The sequence below is a fragment of the Sciurus carolinensis genome, chromosome 7 (assembly GCF_902686445.1).
Source record: "Sciurus carolinensis chromosome 7, mSciCar1.2, whole genome shotgun sequence".
Lineage (NCBI taxonomy): Eukaryota > Metazoa > Chordata > Mammalia > Rodentia > Sciuridae > Sciurus > Sciurus carolinensis.
Window position 1 is genome coordinate 147,564,709 of NC_062219.1, and position 14,265 is coordinate 147,578,973.

Consider the following 14,265-nt stretch of genomic DNA (forward strand, 5'->3'; position numbering starts at 1 on the left):
ATAATTTACTACAAGTAATAAAATAGGATCGATCTTGCCAAGCAGTAGGAACCAAGGATTCAGGGCAATCCATATGTACTAATTTGGATATGACAAGCTTGGAATCTATTTATAACTTATACAGTATTTTATGGCTCTTTCTTAAAAAAAAAAAAGCACACATCATACTGCACAAGTCCTGTGAATATACAAGTGTCCTTTGCCAAAAGCAGCTGAAAAAGCAAAAGGATTACCCAAGTATTGTTTTTCAAACCTGAATTCGTAATGGATAATTGTACAGAAATATTTGGTACTTAATAACCTTGAAACTTTGAATTCAGAAAGACTTTATGGCCCTAGGGCTACATGAGTTGATGGCTCAGGTTCATAAATCCACCAAAGATGGTTCTGGCCATTGTAACTGTGCTCACCTTTGTGCCGATGTAAAACAAAACCCTCTGTGGGTATCAGTTATGCCCAGCACACTGCCTGCCTAAGGGAGCACTCCATGAAGGCTTGGGAAGCCAAACTGGGTATGAATTATGGCTTCAATTTAAATAGGTTTGGAAAATAAGGCATCACTATCCCTCTTAAACTTTGTTCTCAGAGATTCACGTAATGCCAGAGGATTAGTAATGCTTTAATTACCTCTGGAATTCAAAATTAGGGAATATCCAAGTATAACTTTGTATAAAATGGAACAAAGTTTCAAAGACAGCTATCAGATATTTACTGTTCCCCTGAAAGAATAAAGACCTAGGAAGCAGGGCTTGCATGGGACTGGAAGGAACATGGGCAGGGGAGTATCTTATTTCCAAGAGTTGAGTTCTCTGACAACTAGCCCATTCTAGGATCAGAATTTCCTTTTAGATCTCACACTTTACCTAGTGAGTATCTAAGCTTCTGCTACACCCGCAAACACACTCCAGGGAGGACTCCCTGTCCAGGAAGGATGGCAGACAAGATAGTCAAAGTCGGCCTTCTAAGGCTTCTTGGTAAGTAGTTTCCCCTCACTAAAGGATTTCTGCCTGGGCTTCATCTAAGTACTATAATTCTTAAGTGACACTGCAGGATGAATGTTAAATATCAAAAGACACGCCTCCTCTCTTTCAGGGCCTGCTTTTGTTTTTCCTAATTTTTAAAAAATTATCTTTCAGCATTACCTAAGGAATAAGGAGGGAGTGTTGTTTACATATCCACTTTCTGGCTGTCCTCTATCTGTAAAATACTTAATTTTTAAAATCAGATTAAAGTTTTTAACTTTAAATTTCTTATTTCTCCATTTCTCCCACTGGGGGTTCAAACTGCAAGAACCTGATAACCTCAAAAAATCAACCTCGAGCTGAAGTCAGCAAGATGAATTTCTCGTTTTTGCAGAGGTACATTTGCATTCTCATTAGTTTTTGCAAATGCAACATTTCTCATGGTCCTGTGGAGGAAGGGGCCCTGGAAAAAGAAACAGCACGTATGTGCCTCTTCAACAGGTTAACACACTGACCTGCTTTAAAGGGAATAAACCGAGTGGCTCCAGGCAATGAATGTAGGGGCTTCAAGGGAAACTCCTAGTGAAAAGGATTTAAAAGGAAACTGTACACTGACAGTAAGAGATGAGGTGTTCTGCTCCTATTAACTATTTTTGCCCAAACCTCAAACATGACTGATGTTAAGGCCTCATTGAATGTAATTTTGATTAAAAGAAGTTGCAAAAATCTGTCTCATCGCAAAAATCAATAAATATATATGGGGAGTACAGTGTTCTACAAGTGCTTTCAGATTTGCTGGTAGAAATGAGTGGTTATGTAACAAGTTGATTTTACAAATTATACCTTTTACAATTACATCCAGACAAAACAGATAGGGTCAACTCACTAAACAGCTTTGTCATTTAAATAGAAGGAAATCGATCCTTTGCCTAGAGGGGGGAACAAGGAATTTAGGATGAGTGACTGTCCCAATCTATCTAAATAACGAAGTTAGGGGGAAAACACAAATTTGGTGACTGGGACTAAAGTACTAATTTATGGTCCTCTAAAATAGTAGACGGTGCCTGATGGGCACAGGCATCTACATCGGGCTGGGCTGTGAGCAATAAAAGCTACTCTTTCTACCAAACACACCCAAGTGCTAGTAATCTTTCTTTCTTTTTCTTACCACCCCCACCCTTTTGGCTCTACCTCTGGTTCTCCTCAGCAGCAGCTCTTTGGGGCCAAGGAAAGCAGGGGACCCTCTTACTCTCCAGGCCGCAGAGTATCCAGCTCCCGTACAGCTGGCAGAGCTCTTTGGTCCCAGGTGCCTGGGAGGGGGCTGCCTCTCTTCTAACTGCCCCCAGGCCTCGGGACCCCCAGTTCCAGTCCAGCACGCCCGCCCTGTCACAGGGGCCTAGCGCAGAGAGCTCGCGTGGTTGGCTTTGGAAAGCAGCGCAGCTCCCTCCTTGGACGCAGTCTCCGCGTGTGGGTCCCGGCTGGAGCCGCGCGGGGTCCCTAGGACTGTGACGGGCTGGAGCAGGCGACGCCAGGGGCAAGGCCGTCTCCAGCCGTTTCCAGCCCTAACCCAGCGCCAGCTACAGAGCCCAGGCGCGGCGACCCAGCGCGGCGCCGCGCGGGGAGAGAAGCAGCTGTTCCCAACAGCTGGGGGGCGGCGGCGCCGGGCGCCCCAGGTGCTGTCCCGGCCAATCGCAGGCGTCCGGCCCGCCCCCTCCCCAGCCGGGCGTCGACCCCCGGGCGGCGGGGGAAGGGAGCAGAGAGGTGGAGAGCCGTCCTCCGCACTGGTCTTCCAGCTTCCCCGGCGGGAGGGACAGCCCGAGTCGGAGCCGCTCGGAGCCCCCGACCCGGGCCGCCGCCGCGCCCCCCGCTCCCACCTCGGCGCTCGGACGCGCTCCCCGCGACCCGACCCACGCCCCGCCCACGACACTTAATTCTCAAGAAAGAAAAATCTACCTCTCAGCGCACCCTCTGCTCGGCGCGAGGACCACCCTCTGCATTTTTTACCTCCCCGCGGGTGAGTGGAAACCGCTTGCACGTTCTGTAGCACCAGCTCCCAACCCAGACGATCCGGAGAATCTGTACCGCGACCGGCAGGGGGGGCGGGAGGAGAGAGCCAAGTCAAGTCTCCGGGGCTGCTGGCGACTTCGGAAGCCGCGCGCCCAGCGCCCTCGGCCGCCCCCGGCCGCTCGCCCCCGCCGCGCCGCCGCCCTCGCCCCCGCGCTCCCCCTGGGCCCCCGGCGGCCGCGAAAGGGTGCGGGAGACGCGGAGCCGGAGGAGGAGGCGCAGCCGCTGCCCGAGCCGCAGCCGCAGCCGGAGCCCAAGCCCGAGCCGCGGGGCGGGCGCGAAGATGCACACGACCCAGAAGGACACCACGTACACCAAGATCTTCGTCGGGGGGCTGCCCTACCACACCACCGACGCCAGCCTGCGCAAGTACTTCGAGGTCTTCGGCGAGATCGAGGAGGCGGTGGTCATCACCGACCGGCAGACGGGCAAGTCCCGGGGCTATGGATTTGTAAGTTGCCCGGATGGGGGGGCGGACGACGAAGACCCCGGCGGGGAGATCGAGGACGGTGGAGGAGGGGAGGGTCGGAGGGGCGCTGGTCCCGGGCCGGAGCTGGGAGTGAGGCTCTGCGCGACCATGCAGGGCGCCCGGCCGTTTCGAGCTGCGCTGCCCCTTCGCTCCCCGCTGAACAGAAACTTTGCGCGCGGCGGAGCCGAGCTGGGGGAGGGAGGGCCGGCGCCTGGCTCGCCCGGTACCGAGAGGACCCCACTTGATGCTGTGTCTGGGGGCCAGGGGCAGGAGTGTAACGACCGCTGGATTTGGGGTGCGGAGGGCCGGGCGGGAGGGGCGGTAGCCCGGCACGATTGCCTTCCCCTCCTGAAGGCCCGCCGATAAAGCGCGCTGTTGCTTTGTAAAATGCGTTGTGTCTCCTGGCGTTCGGGCTGGGATAGAGAGAGGACGCCCCATGAGGGCTGAGGCTCTTCCCCTCCTGTCACACCCCCACCTTTTTAATTGCAAAGGTAGGTTCTTTTTTAAAAAAAAAAGAGAGAGAGAGAGAGAGATAATCCCATGGCTCTTGGCCGAACTGAAACAGCACATTAAGCTTCCTGGAGATTTAAACGTGCAAATTCAGCTGCCGGAGAGCTGGGAGCCCCCAGAGTAGGACAATAGCTATTGTCGTTGGGGAGGGAGTGTTTGCGGGTGGTTAGTGGCCTGGGGCAGATGCGAGGTTGGACCTTTTTTTTAAAGCGATCGGTGCCTCGGAGGTCCGGTGGGGCCCTGGGCGCGGGGGTGGGAGGGCGATCGGTGAGGGAGAGGGCAGCGCGCGGGGAGGGAGGAATCTAGAGGAGTTTTAAGAATTCAGGCTTCCAAATCTCTGCTAGGCCCGGCTAGCACCCTTAGGACTTAGCGTGGAGGTGGACGGTTCCTTCCTTGTTTGCTTGCTTGCTTCCTTCCTTCCTTCCTTTTATAAACGGAAGATCAAGGAGTAATGTCCAGCCTCACTCCCCCCATCCACCCCCAACCCAAAGAAAAAGTTGGATGTCAGTTTATTGTGAGTGACTTCTCCGCTGCGATTCTTGGCTTCTTCAGGGGTTAATTTAGAGCTTTGTATGTATGTCTGTGTGTGTGTGTTGCTAAGGTCACCATGGCTGACCGGGCTGCTGCCGAAAGGGCCTGCAAAGATCCCAACCCCATCATTGACGGCAGGAAGGCCAATGTGAATCTGGCATACTTGGGAGCAAAGCCGAGGATCATGCAACCAGGTGAGAAGGGCCTGCCTCCCCCTCCCAGGCAGAGCCCCCCACTTAGGGGTAGAATTCCCTGATCCAGAAGATGTGGGCTCCCAAGAATCCGTAGATGTGTTAGGTAAACTTGAACTATGGCTGGTTACTCTACCAAGACATTAAAGATAAATGAGAGTTTTACTCCTTTTAGGATTTGAAATGTACCTGTGTGCTTTAAAAGGAGGTGGTGGGGTCTGGGTAGTTTGGACAGACACAAGAGTTAGACTGATTCATCTCATTACTTTCTGGTATACATTTGTAGTCAGCCCTCAATTTTCCAATGTTTAGCTAGCCACCTGTAGCTAAAAATGTGAGTCATGTGTATGATATGGGCCACATTTGCCAACTGCAGCAAGTGTGCTCCCTGTTTAATGTTCTTTCCTTTTATCACCAGTTGCACGGTGCTCAGAGCAGACAGCCTGCAGGGAACATGGCCTAGAGAAGTGTCGGGGTGGGGGGTGATATCTGGATGCAAAGTTTTAACCTAAAATCTCAGAATACCTGCAATTAAAGAAAATAGCGTTCACCTACCCATGTTCCAGATTTTTTAAATGAGATGAGATAGTTTCTTAGAGGTGAGAAATCGTTCCCTCAAAGTTGTGTAGCTGTGAATTGCTAAAAGAGTGCATGCAACATTTCACCTGTGTGGAAATATGACCTTTTGGATTATTTACCACATTGTCCTTTGCATGAGCACAAATAATTGAGAGTTGATCATTGAGCGCATTAGTCATTTCCTTGGGCAAGCAACTTGATTTAATTTTTTGCCTACTCTTCACTCATTTCTATCTGAAATTTGGAAAAGAGGTTGATGCTTCCATCCAAGTGGATTTTAATAGGAAACTAGATTGTCAAGAACATGTACAAATATCCGTGGGCTTTTAAAAATATGTACTTGTCCAACACATTGTGTGTGTATGAACTATCCAGAAAAGAAGGAACGGGGAGTTTGTTTCCATGAATTTTTAATACTATAAGCTGTAAAACCCATAATCTTCCAAAGCATTGTCCAGAGAATTCCAGAATGGTCCCATATTGCAAAGTCTTTTTGTAGACTGTCATTCAGAACTGCAGGAATACTGTTAGATGTAACTTCATTGTCAGATCCTGTTGTTCTTAGTTTTACTTGATAAGCATTTTTCTCTGGTCTAAATTTCTAAGATCTTATTCAGTGTCAACTAAACTTTGCAGATTTTAAAAAATGTTCCCTTTTTCCGTCTACTAAAACCTTTATTTTGGATCAGCATTGATAAAACCAGCTTTTTAAAAAACATTCACATATACTATTCTTTCAAGTGTTACCAAAGAACAGTTACCCTTTTTAGTCAAAAGTTGTGATTGTGTTTTATATGTAGTGATAGTAAATGCTCAGTCATGCACGAATAGAGAATGTGTTATGTTTTGTTGCTAGGTTTTGCCTTTGGTGTACAGCAGCTCCATCCAGCCCTCATACAAAGACCTTTCGGGTAAGTCCATTCATCAAGCCCTCTGAAGTTTCAATATGCCTGTCATTTGATCACCTGCCTTTTTAGGATAAGCAGACAAGTTCAACTGTCACAAAATATTCCTGGTTATACATATTTACATATGTTTGTGTATTTTTAATGCTGATGCTACAAATATTTTTAGATGAGTCAAGTTATCTGACCAAGTATGCAGACTCCAAACCAGACAAATGTTAAGCTTATGATTAGCAAAACAAAACAAAACTTCCAGGTATGACTTGTGCACAAGACGATTGTGTCCCGTCACCGTGACTGCTGTTCAACTTGACTCAATTTTATTTATCTCTTTCTAACCTGACAGGGCTCGTATACAGTTAAGCTAACTGATGAGAAGGATACCATGATAAGAGGTGGAATAGTTCTGTTTGGAATTAAACTCTGTAACCAGTAGACTCAGACACACAAGCTCAGATGGTGATTAACGATGCATGGATGTTGGTGTTGTTGTTTTTATTTTTCACAATAGTCAATAGCCCTCCGTGTGCTTTATTTTATTTATTACAGTAATGAAGTGGTGTTGATAGCTAAACTGTGTGCTTTTTACTTAATTGAAAAGAGCTGTAGTGAAAGTGTTTTCTTCTCCTCTGGGAAGGGGCTCTTTGCGGTTTGGTTTTGGTGGTGGTGTTGAGGGTTTGACTTCTCACTTTGCCATGAGAAGCAAAGGGCCTTTTTTTCCCCTGCTTTAAGCTCTAGCCTGTGACTTCCATTTAACCGTATTTTTGTAGTGAGTGCTAAATTGTGTGATTTCTCTCTGTAAGATTACAAATTCATTGCTTGCATGTCCTAAGTTTCTGTTCTATGGGAAGCTTCCTGGGAACGGTCTTCTTTCTTTTGCTACATATATCTACTTCTAGGCTTTCTAGTTTAAAGTTTCAACAACTCTCATCAGATTTCATTAACACTAGCCAGTTTGGGGGGTTTCTTAAATTTTGATTTTAGTTTTTGTTTTCAGTAGCCTAGCACTAACCTCCATCTTTCAGACCTAACAGGTGAATAGCCTGCTCATATTTGTGTTGTCTCTGGGTTCTGTCATTACCAGCTTTCCTGTCCTGAGGTCCCCAAGTCACTTCCACTTAGACATGATCTGGTGGGAGGTCACTGCTTAAATTTATCCTGGACACTGGAGTCTGTCTGGGTTGTATTCTACCAGGTCAATATTTCTGTAACTCTAATGCCAGAGATTTTTAAAACTTCCTTTTAAATATTCTAGTTGTTCAAAGAGTGTTTTATCCTCAGCACTAATTTCTTCTTTAGCTTAGGACCTCAACACCTACATATGTAACCTGGAAGGATGGAATCTCTCTATTACAGATAGATGTCTGCTATCTGTGTCTCTGAAAATAGGCCAAATCATAGTAATCATAGTAATTTGACTCCAGAGTCAAGTTTTATTTTCCATGAGCACCTTATTACCTTCTCTTTAACACATTAGAGGTTCACTTTTATTGCCAACTCCAACTTTTTTTTTTTTTTTTTTTTTTTTTAGCTATTAGAAGAGTCTTTTGTCCACTATGATTAGAAAGGGCCCTCATACACACAGCTATGTATCAAAACCATTCAAGCCAACTTGGATATTGATAACAAATTGTGGGTCTGACCATCTCTGTGGGTTCTTCATTGGTCTAGACTATTTAAAGTTGAGATTGGAAAGAGAAATATGTTCTGAAGAAGTGATGGTGAGCCTAGTAATGATCTTACCCTAATAGTCTTGAAACAATGATAAAACCAAATCCATCAACAAGTATTAGCGTATATTTATCTTTTCACTGTGCAAAATGAAAAAAAAAATGTGCACTATTTGAAAAACAAAGAGAACACAAGCCAATCAAGAATTACGGATTGCTAAATGACTTGGTATTATTTCAAATACAGAAAGAATTCAGAGGAGCAAGAAAATAAGAAATGGGTTGGAGGTGCTGGGTGGGTCAGGGTGGGGGGTAGGCTTGTCCCAGGCTCACCCAGGGCATGACCCGGACAGGTTAAACGAAAACTGGGTGTGTTTGAAGACTGTACCCCCCTAGTCCTAGAGGATGAAGGGAACATAAATAAAAGCCCAGTGCATGGAAACCAGACTGTATGGAAGGTCCTGAGAGCCAGGTTTCTATATTCGGCCTGGTCACCGTAGTTGTTACAGATCCTTAAGAAAGAAGGTCACACCAGGGAAATAAGAACTACCAGGGTAAAATGTGTTATGGAAATTTTAAACCAAGCATGTTTTGATAGTAACCTTTTGTTTTTCATCTCTTCTAATGTTAACTGTCTTTATAAAGGATGGTGATTATCACTATGTGCATAAATTGTTTGAACTTGAAATTCTTAGACATAGATAGTGTTCCAGGTGGACCAAGTGAACTTTCTCTCTTTTTTAAGAGTTTCTCAGAACTGCTCTAATTCTGAGTCTGTACCCAACAAATCACACCTGGTCATCCTAAATTCTATTTGAATGCCACATGTTCTTATTTTAGGCCTGGAAAGAAGCTTGAGAATTTTTTATTTTACTTGACTTGTTTGAAATTCTAGTGACTTTTTCTTTCTTTTTTTTTTTTTTTTTTTTAATGTGGTCCTTAAATGACCCCAGGTGACTCTGAGTTTTTAAAGACAAAACATTAGCCCGAAGGAATTTCTGATGTTAACAGAGTGGTCAGATATAGAGAAATAGGGATTTGCTGAACAATCACGGATAGTTTGTGTTGGAAAGAAGCATTTTTTTTGTAGAAACCTTGGAGAGGAGAGACCACTGATCTGTGAATAGAAAATTCTGGGCTAGTTTAGATCAGGTTGAATATACACTGCAGTATTTACTCAGTACACATTTAAGTGCTAAGTTTTATGCAAGGTGTGGTACCCTGTCTGTTCTAGGTATTTATCCTGTCCACTAAAAGGGGCAGGGCAGACTGTAAGTTTGACCAAGCATTTGCTCACCTGCATGGAAATGATAAAGGATTTACATAAATTACATCATTTATTTCTCACAATAAGTATTTGTAAAAGGCACTGTTAATATTTTTTTCCATGTGAAAAAACCCTAAGATGCAGAGATGAGTTGACTTCCCCTGATCACAGGACTGGTAAAATGCTGGAATCTGATTCCGGATTCAGAGTCATGGTCTGCCTGACTTCAAAAGCTGTGTTCTTTCTAGTGTCAAGTTATAGCCAAAAAAGACACAACTTCATTTTCAGATCTAGTAAGACAGCTGATCAGCACTGAGAAGGGACCCCCGTGTGGCTTGGGATTAGGGAGAGAGATCAGGTCTGTGGGACTCAGGAGGTGTTCTTGAGGGATGTACAGGTAGGCCTGGATGTCAGAGGATGACAAGGCTAAGGAACTGTTCTACTGAGCAGCTCCTGTACTCACCATAGTAGGTCCTACTCGTGGAGTTTTATTTAATATGCAGCGACTCAGGGTTGAAAATGTTAGTCCATTTCACATGCAAAACAGCTGAGACTAGAAGGTAGAGCAAATTTCCAAAGTCTCCTACCAAGGGAGTGCTGGAGCTGGCATGGATGAGACCTGGATCACAACAGGTAGATGTGCAGTGGGGATGGACATCCCAGGTGAGGGATGGATGGCGCAGGCCAAGGAATCTCTGCATATGCAGGAACTCTTAAGGAGTCCAGCTGACCTGTGTTCAAAGGAGAAAGAAGTACTAGTAAGGTATTTTGGAGCCAGATGCATAAAAGGCCTAAATACCAAGGTTTACAAAAAATGTGCACTTTGGTATGACATTAGGGGCTGTGGATTCCTTAGAGCAAGTGAATAAGATGCAGTCTTGGTCAGCAGTTTGTGCAGTAAATTGGAAAAGGAAGCCCAGATGTTGCTTCAAAGTCGGAGAGAGACATCAGAGGGACCTGAAGAGATGGGGGAAAAAGGAAATGTCGTAAATTTTCTTTGAAAATTACCCAGAGTGTCTGCTTTGCTGTCGTGCTTTTGGAAGTGCTAGGTGTGTATGTACCAGGGTTAACTGAAGGAGGGAACGTTGATAGTGATATAATAGGAGCACCAGGCACAGTGCACATGTCTGTAATCCCAGCAGCTTGGGAGGCTAAGGCAGGAGGATCCCAAGTTTCAAGGCAATCCTCAGCAGTTTATCGAGGCCCTAAACAACTGAGCAAGACTGTCTCAAAATAAAAACATATAAAAAGAACTGGGGATGTTGCCCAGTGGTAAGGCACCCCTGAGTTCAATTCCCAGGAAAGGAAGGAAGAAATGAAGGAGGGAGACTCCCAAGTTGCCTCAGTGAGTTGTGTAGACTGTTAAAACACTCCTGAGGCAGGGATTGATGCAGAAATGCCAGCGTATCCTTGGTGCCATTCTGCCTTCCTGGGAACTGGAAGTGGCAGGTTCTTCATGGGCTCCTGGGGTCTCCTCTTCCTTAAGCCTTCAAGGGCTCCATGTTCCCATTTGCCCTCCAGACGCCCTGCGCACCCCTGCCAGACTTCATGTAGGAGTCTGATCTTCCTGAAAAAGTTATACTCTCATCCGGTGGCTTTTTCAAACCAGAACTATTTCTTAATAAAAAGTTAATGCAGAGACAAGAGTCTTATAAGCCTCGTCCTGTGTTTCAGTGGGTTCTCCAAAGACACACACACACACACACACACACACACACACTCACACACTTTTACTCCTTTATTCAAAGATAGGAACGTAGTAACCACTATGTTGTCCTGGGAACTTTGGGAATACAGCGGGCGAATGCCTGGTATCAGTGAGGTCTGTGCTGGCTGGCCTTTGCAGCTGATAGATGTTTTACTTTGGCCTTATAAAGACATTTTACCCGCTGGAAACCCTGTCGCATGACAGGATCAAAAATAGCCCGGCTGCAGCCCCTGCTGTCCATCACCACGTGTAAACTGGCATTGAGAGGAGGCTCTCTCAGCCGCGTCTGCACATTGTGGACGCGGCGGCTCCAGGGACAGTGTTTCATAAAGCCACACCTGTTGCCCAGAGTGAGCCAGTCACCTGATCTGCAGCAAAGTCCTGCGTGTGTGCATGATCCACGCGCCGGGTTTCTGACAAGCAGTTAGAACATCTCTCAGTGTCCTCAGAAACACCGATGACGTCCTTTCTCTGGGCAATGGGAAAGATCTACAACTCTAGTAAAATTGACCGTATTTTTATCACTGGGGTCAAAGTTCACTAGCCTCTGTGATGAATTCACCCTTTCCATGGGTGTTCGTTAATGAGTGCTTTCACTACCACTCTGAAAAGGCAAAGCAAAGTCTGTGTTTTTGAAAAATCCCAACTGTGAAGTTTTGTTTTGAGTTCTTTAAAGTTTTGAAGATTGCTACTTGAGTTGACACTTCTTGTAAGTTGGGTTTGTTGGCCCCAGATAGCATTCTAGTGTCATGTTTTAGGGTTTTGCTAGAGAATTGTTTTAAAGAAAGATGAAAATAAATTATATTTGAGGTAGTGTTTTACAGATGGGCAGTAATCAATCACAAGAGAGCCTGAGATGCATTGGATGTTTTAAAATACTGCTTATGATTTATTTTTCAAATTAACTTTTAAGTAAGCTCAGTGGAGTCTGTCTTGTATGTGATCTGTGAATGTAAAATTTTAAGAGGTACTTGACTTTGTTTCACTTTCTTGAACTTTTGCAGGATAATACGTGATTGTATAATAGATTTTTGTAAAATATTTACTAATAGGGCAGATGTAAAATGGACATGCCAATAAATCTCTTAACATTGACTTGGAGGACGAAATCAGTTAGCCAGTGTACTGAAAAAAATGTTCTGTGTAGTGTGCACCTGTTAAGTTTTCTGTTAATTTTAGAAATATTTAGCTGTTTTTCCCTTCCTTTTCCCTCACCTTCCTCATTTCCCCAAAACCCCTTCTGTCTGTCTTGCATAGAGATAAACAAGCTGCCTGACCCTCAGTTGCCTGATAGTCAAACAGGTTTGATTGACCGTTGTGTCCTTATGGATTTTATGGAAAAATTAAAGAAAGACAGAAAGAAAGTGTGCTGCACATCCCCTTGGGAATCACTGCCATGAATGTTAATAGCGTTTTTGTAGCTTCCCACAACAGCCTCTTGTGACAGAGTGAGCTGCACTACGTGCGTTTGAGACGTGTGATTCTGCTGTGTTTACCACACTTGTGAACTTTTAAACTCCTGTTTTTATTTTGTCGCCTGCTTCTTTTTTTTTTTTTTTAATTATCATTTTTAATAAGGGTGACTGAGGTTGCAGAGAGATTAATGTGTGCTGAGTCTGCATAGCAATTTCAAGTAGGGTTGCCATGATAATAAACAAACGGACTTTGTTGCAATCTAGTTTTAACAAACTGGCCATCTCCCCCATGCACCTGAGCCATCACCGATTACCTTTTTGAAGTCGTACATCCATAGCGATGAACTTTCATATTTGCTAACCTTTTTTTTTTTTTTTTTGGTATGAACTCCTTACAAAATTTTCTAAAAGGCCTTAATCAAAGGCGTCGTTAAATCTCAGCTGTGCACAGTCCTGACGATCCTTGATTCGTTTTCGGAACTTTGGTGATCAGTGCTACTGAAGTAAGCATAAGCGAGAATTCTTGCAGAGAGGGTCCTCCTGATGTGCTGTCGAACTCGTGGCGGGTGTCCCACGACCTTGGCTCCTGCCGGGATGCTCTGGATGGACCCCGAAAGTCGATATTATGGCAACCCTATACTCATAATAACCACTAAATTTGAGTCTGTCTCATCTCTCAACAACGAAGGCCGCAGGCGGGGGGGCGACCGCCGCCTGACTTCGTCTCCCGTTTCTCCGCAGGATTCCCGCCCACTACGTCTACCCGCAGGCCTTCGTGCAGCCCGGCGTGGTCATCCCGCACGTGCAGCCCACGGCGGCCGCGGCCTCCACCACGCCCTACATCGACTACACCGGCGCCGCCTACGCGCAGTACTCGGCTGCCGCAGCTGCAGCCGCCGCGGCCGCCGCCTACGACCAGTACCCCTACGCGGCCTCGCCGGCGGCCGCGGGCTACGTGACGGCCGGCGGCTATGGCTACGCGGTCCAGCAGCCCATCGCCGCCGCGGCCCCCGGCGCCGCCGCCGCCGCCGCGGCCGCCGCCGCCGCCGCCGCCTTCGGCCAGTACCAGCCGCAGCAGCTGCAGACCGACCGCATGCAGTAGGCCGGCCGTCGATCACAGCCCAGTGTTCCCTCCTTCCCTCCCGGTTTTCCGACTTTTCGTAGCTATTCCGAGTTAACATTGACTTAACAGCTTTAAAAAAAAAAAAAAGAAAAAAAAAAAAAAAAAAAAAAGAGCGATGCTATTGTGAAGCAGAGTTGTTATTATTATTTTTTTTTATACTCCAGGTAGTGTTCTAGGTAAGAGAGAAGGAGGGGCATGGGCGCAGTTTTTGGAAATCAATCCCAAAGAGCCTGAGTCACTGAAAGGCTACCGCGGAAGGACGGCAGGAGCACCGGCGGAACTTCACTTTTGTAAGGGGATTTTTATTTTTTGCTCTTTTTTATAGTATCAGGGAAGCAAACTGCCTTTTACAAGTTAGAAAATGCTATTCGAATCTAGTTGAACCAGGGAATACAGAGTGAGCAATATGTAGCTTGAATTGCATTTTAAAAGCAGATTTTTTTTTTTTTTTTTAAACAAACCAAACGGCGAAAGCACTGATTGTCATTTTTAGCGGTCACTACCGGCCGATAGAACTTTTTCGAGGAAGAAGGTGGTGTTTATGCTATCTCACAAATGGGCATCGAACAATCAATCCAGGAGCGTGGCGGTGGGTAGAGTGGTGGACGGGCACCAAAGCTCTTCTCTCGTCTGTCCGCAGATGAGTGGCACCCGGGCAAGTGATGTGGACCTAATGCGCGCAGTCGCTGCACCATCAGTAACACACGGTTCTGGAAAGAACACATCACTTGTGCTTGTTTGATGAGCTTGTCACATCCTAATCCCTCTCCCCATCCTGTTTCAATTTTGGGAAACTTGTATCTGCTGGTGTCAGCAGTTCTGATCGCTAAACAGGATCAGACTTTTACTACAACAGCCTTCTCTTTCTATT

The 14,265-nt window shown here is 45.9% G+C and overlaps 1 protein-coding gene across 1 annotated transcript; it reads left to right on the forward strand.

Moving 5' to 3' along the window:
- The first annotated feature begins 3,025 nt into the window (after nt 1-3,025).
- On the forward strand, nt 3,026-13,466 carry Rbm24 (RNA binding motif protein 24). Its single transcript, XM_047559092.1, has 4 exons — nt 3,026-3,477; nt 4,607-4,730; nt 6,163-6,217; nt 13,013-13,466. Exons 1-4 carry the CDS (start codon nt 3,310-3,312, stop codon nt 13,371-13,373), a joined length of 708 nt encoding a protein of 235 aa, XP_047415048.1. The 5' UTR covers nt 3,026-3,309; the 3' UTR covers nt 13,374-13,466.
- Nucleotides 13,467-14,265: the final 799 nt, after the last annotated feature.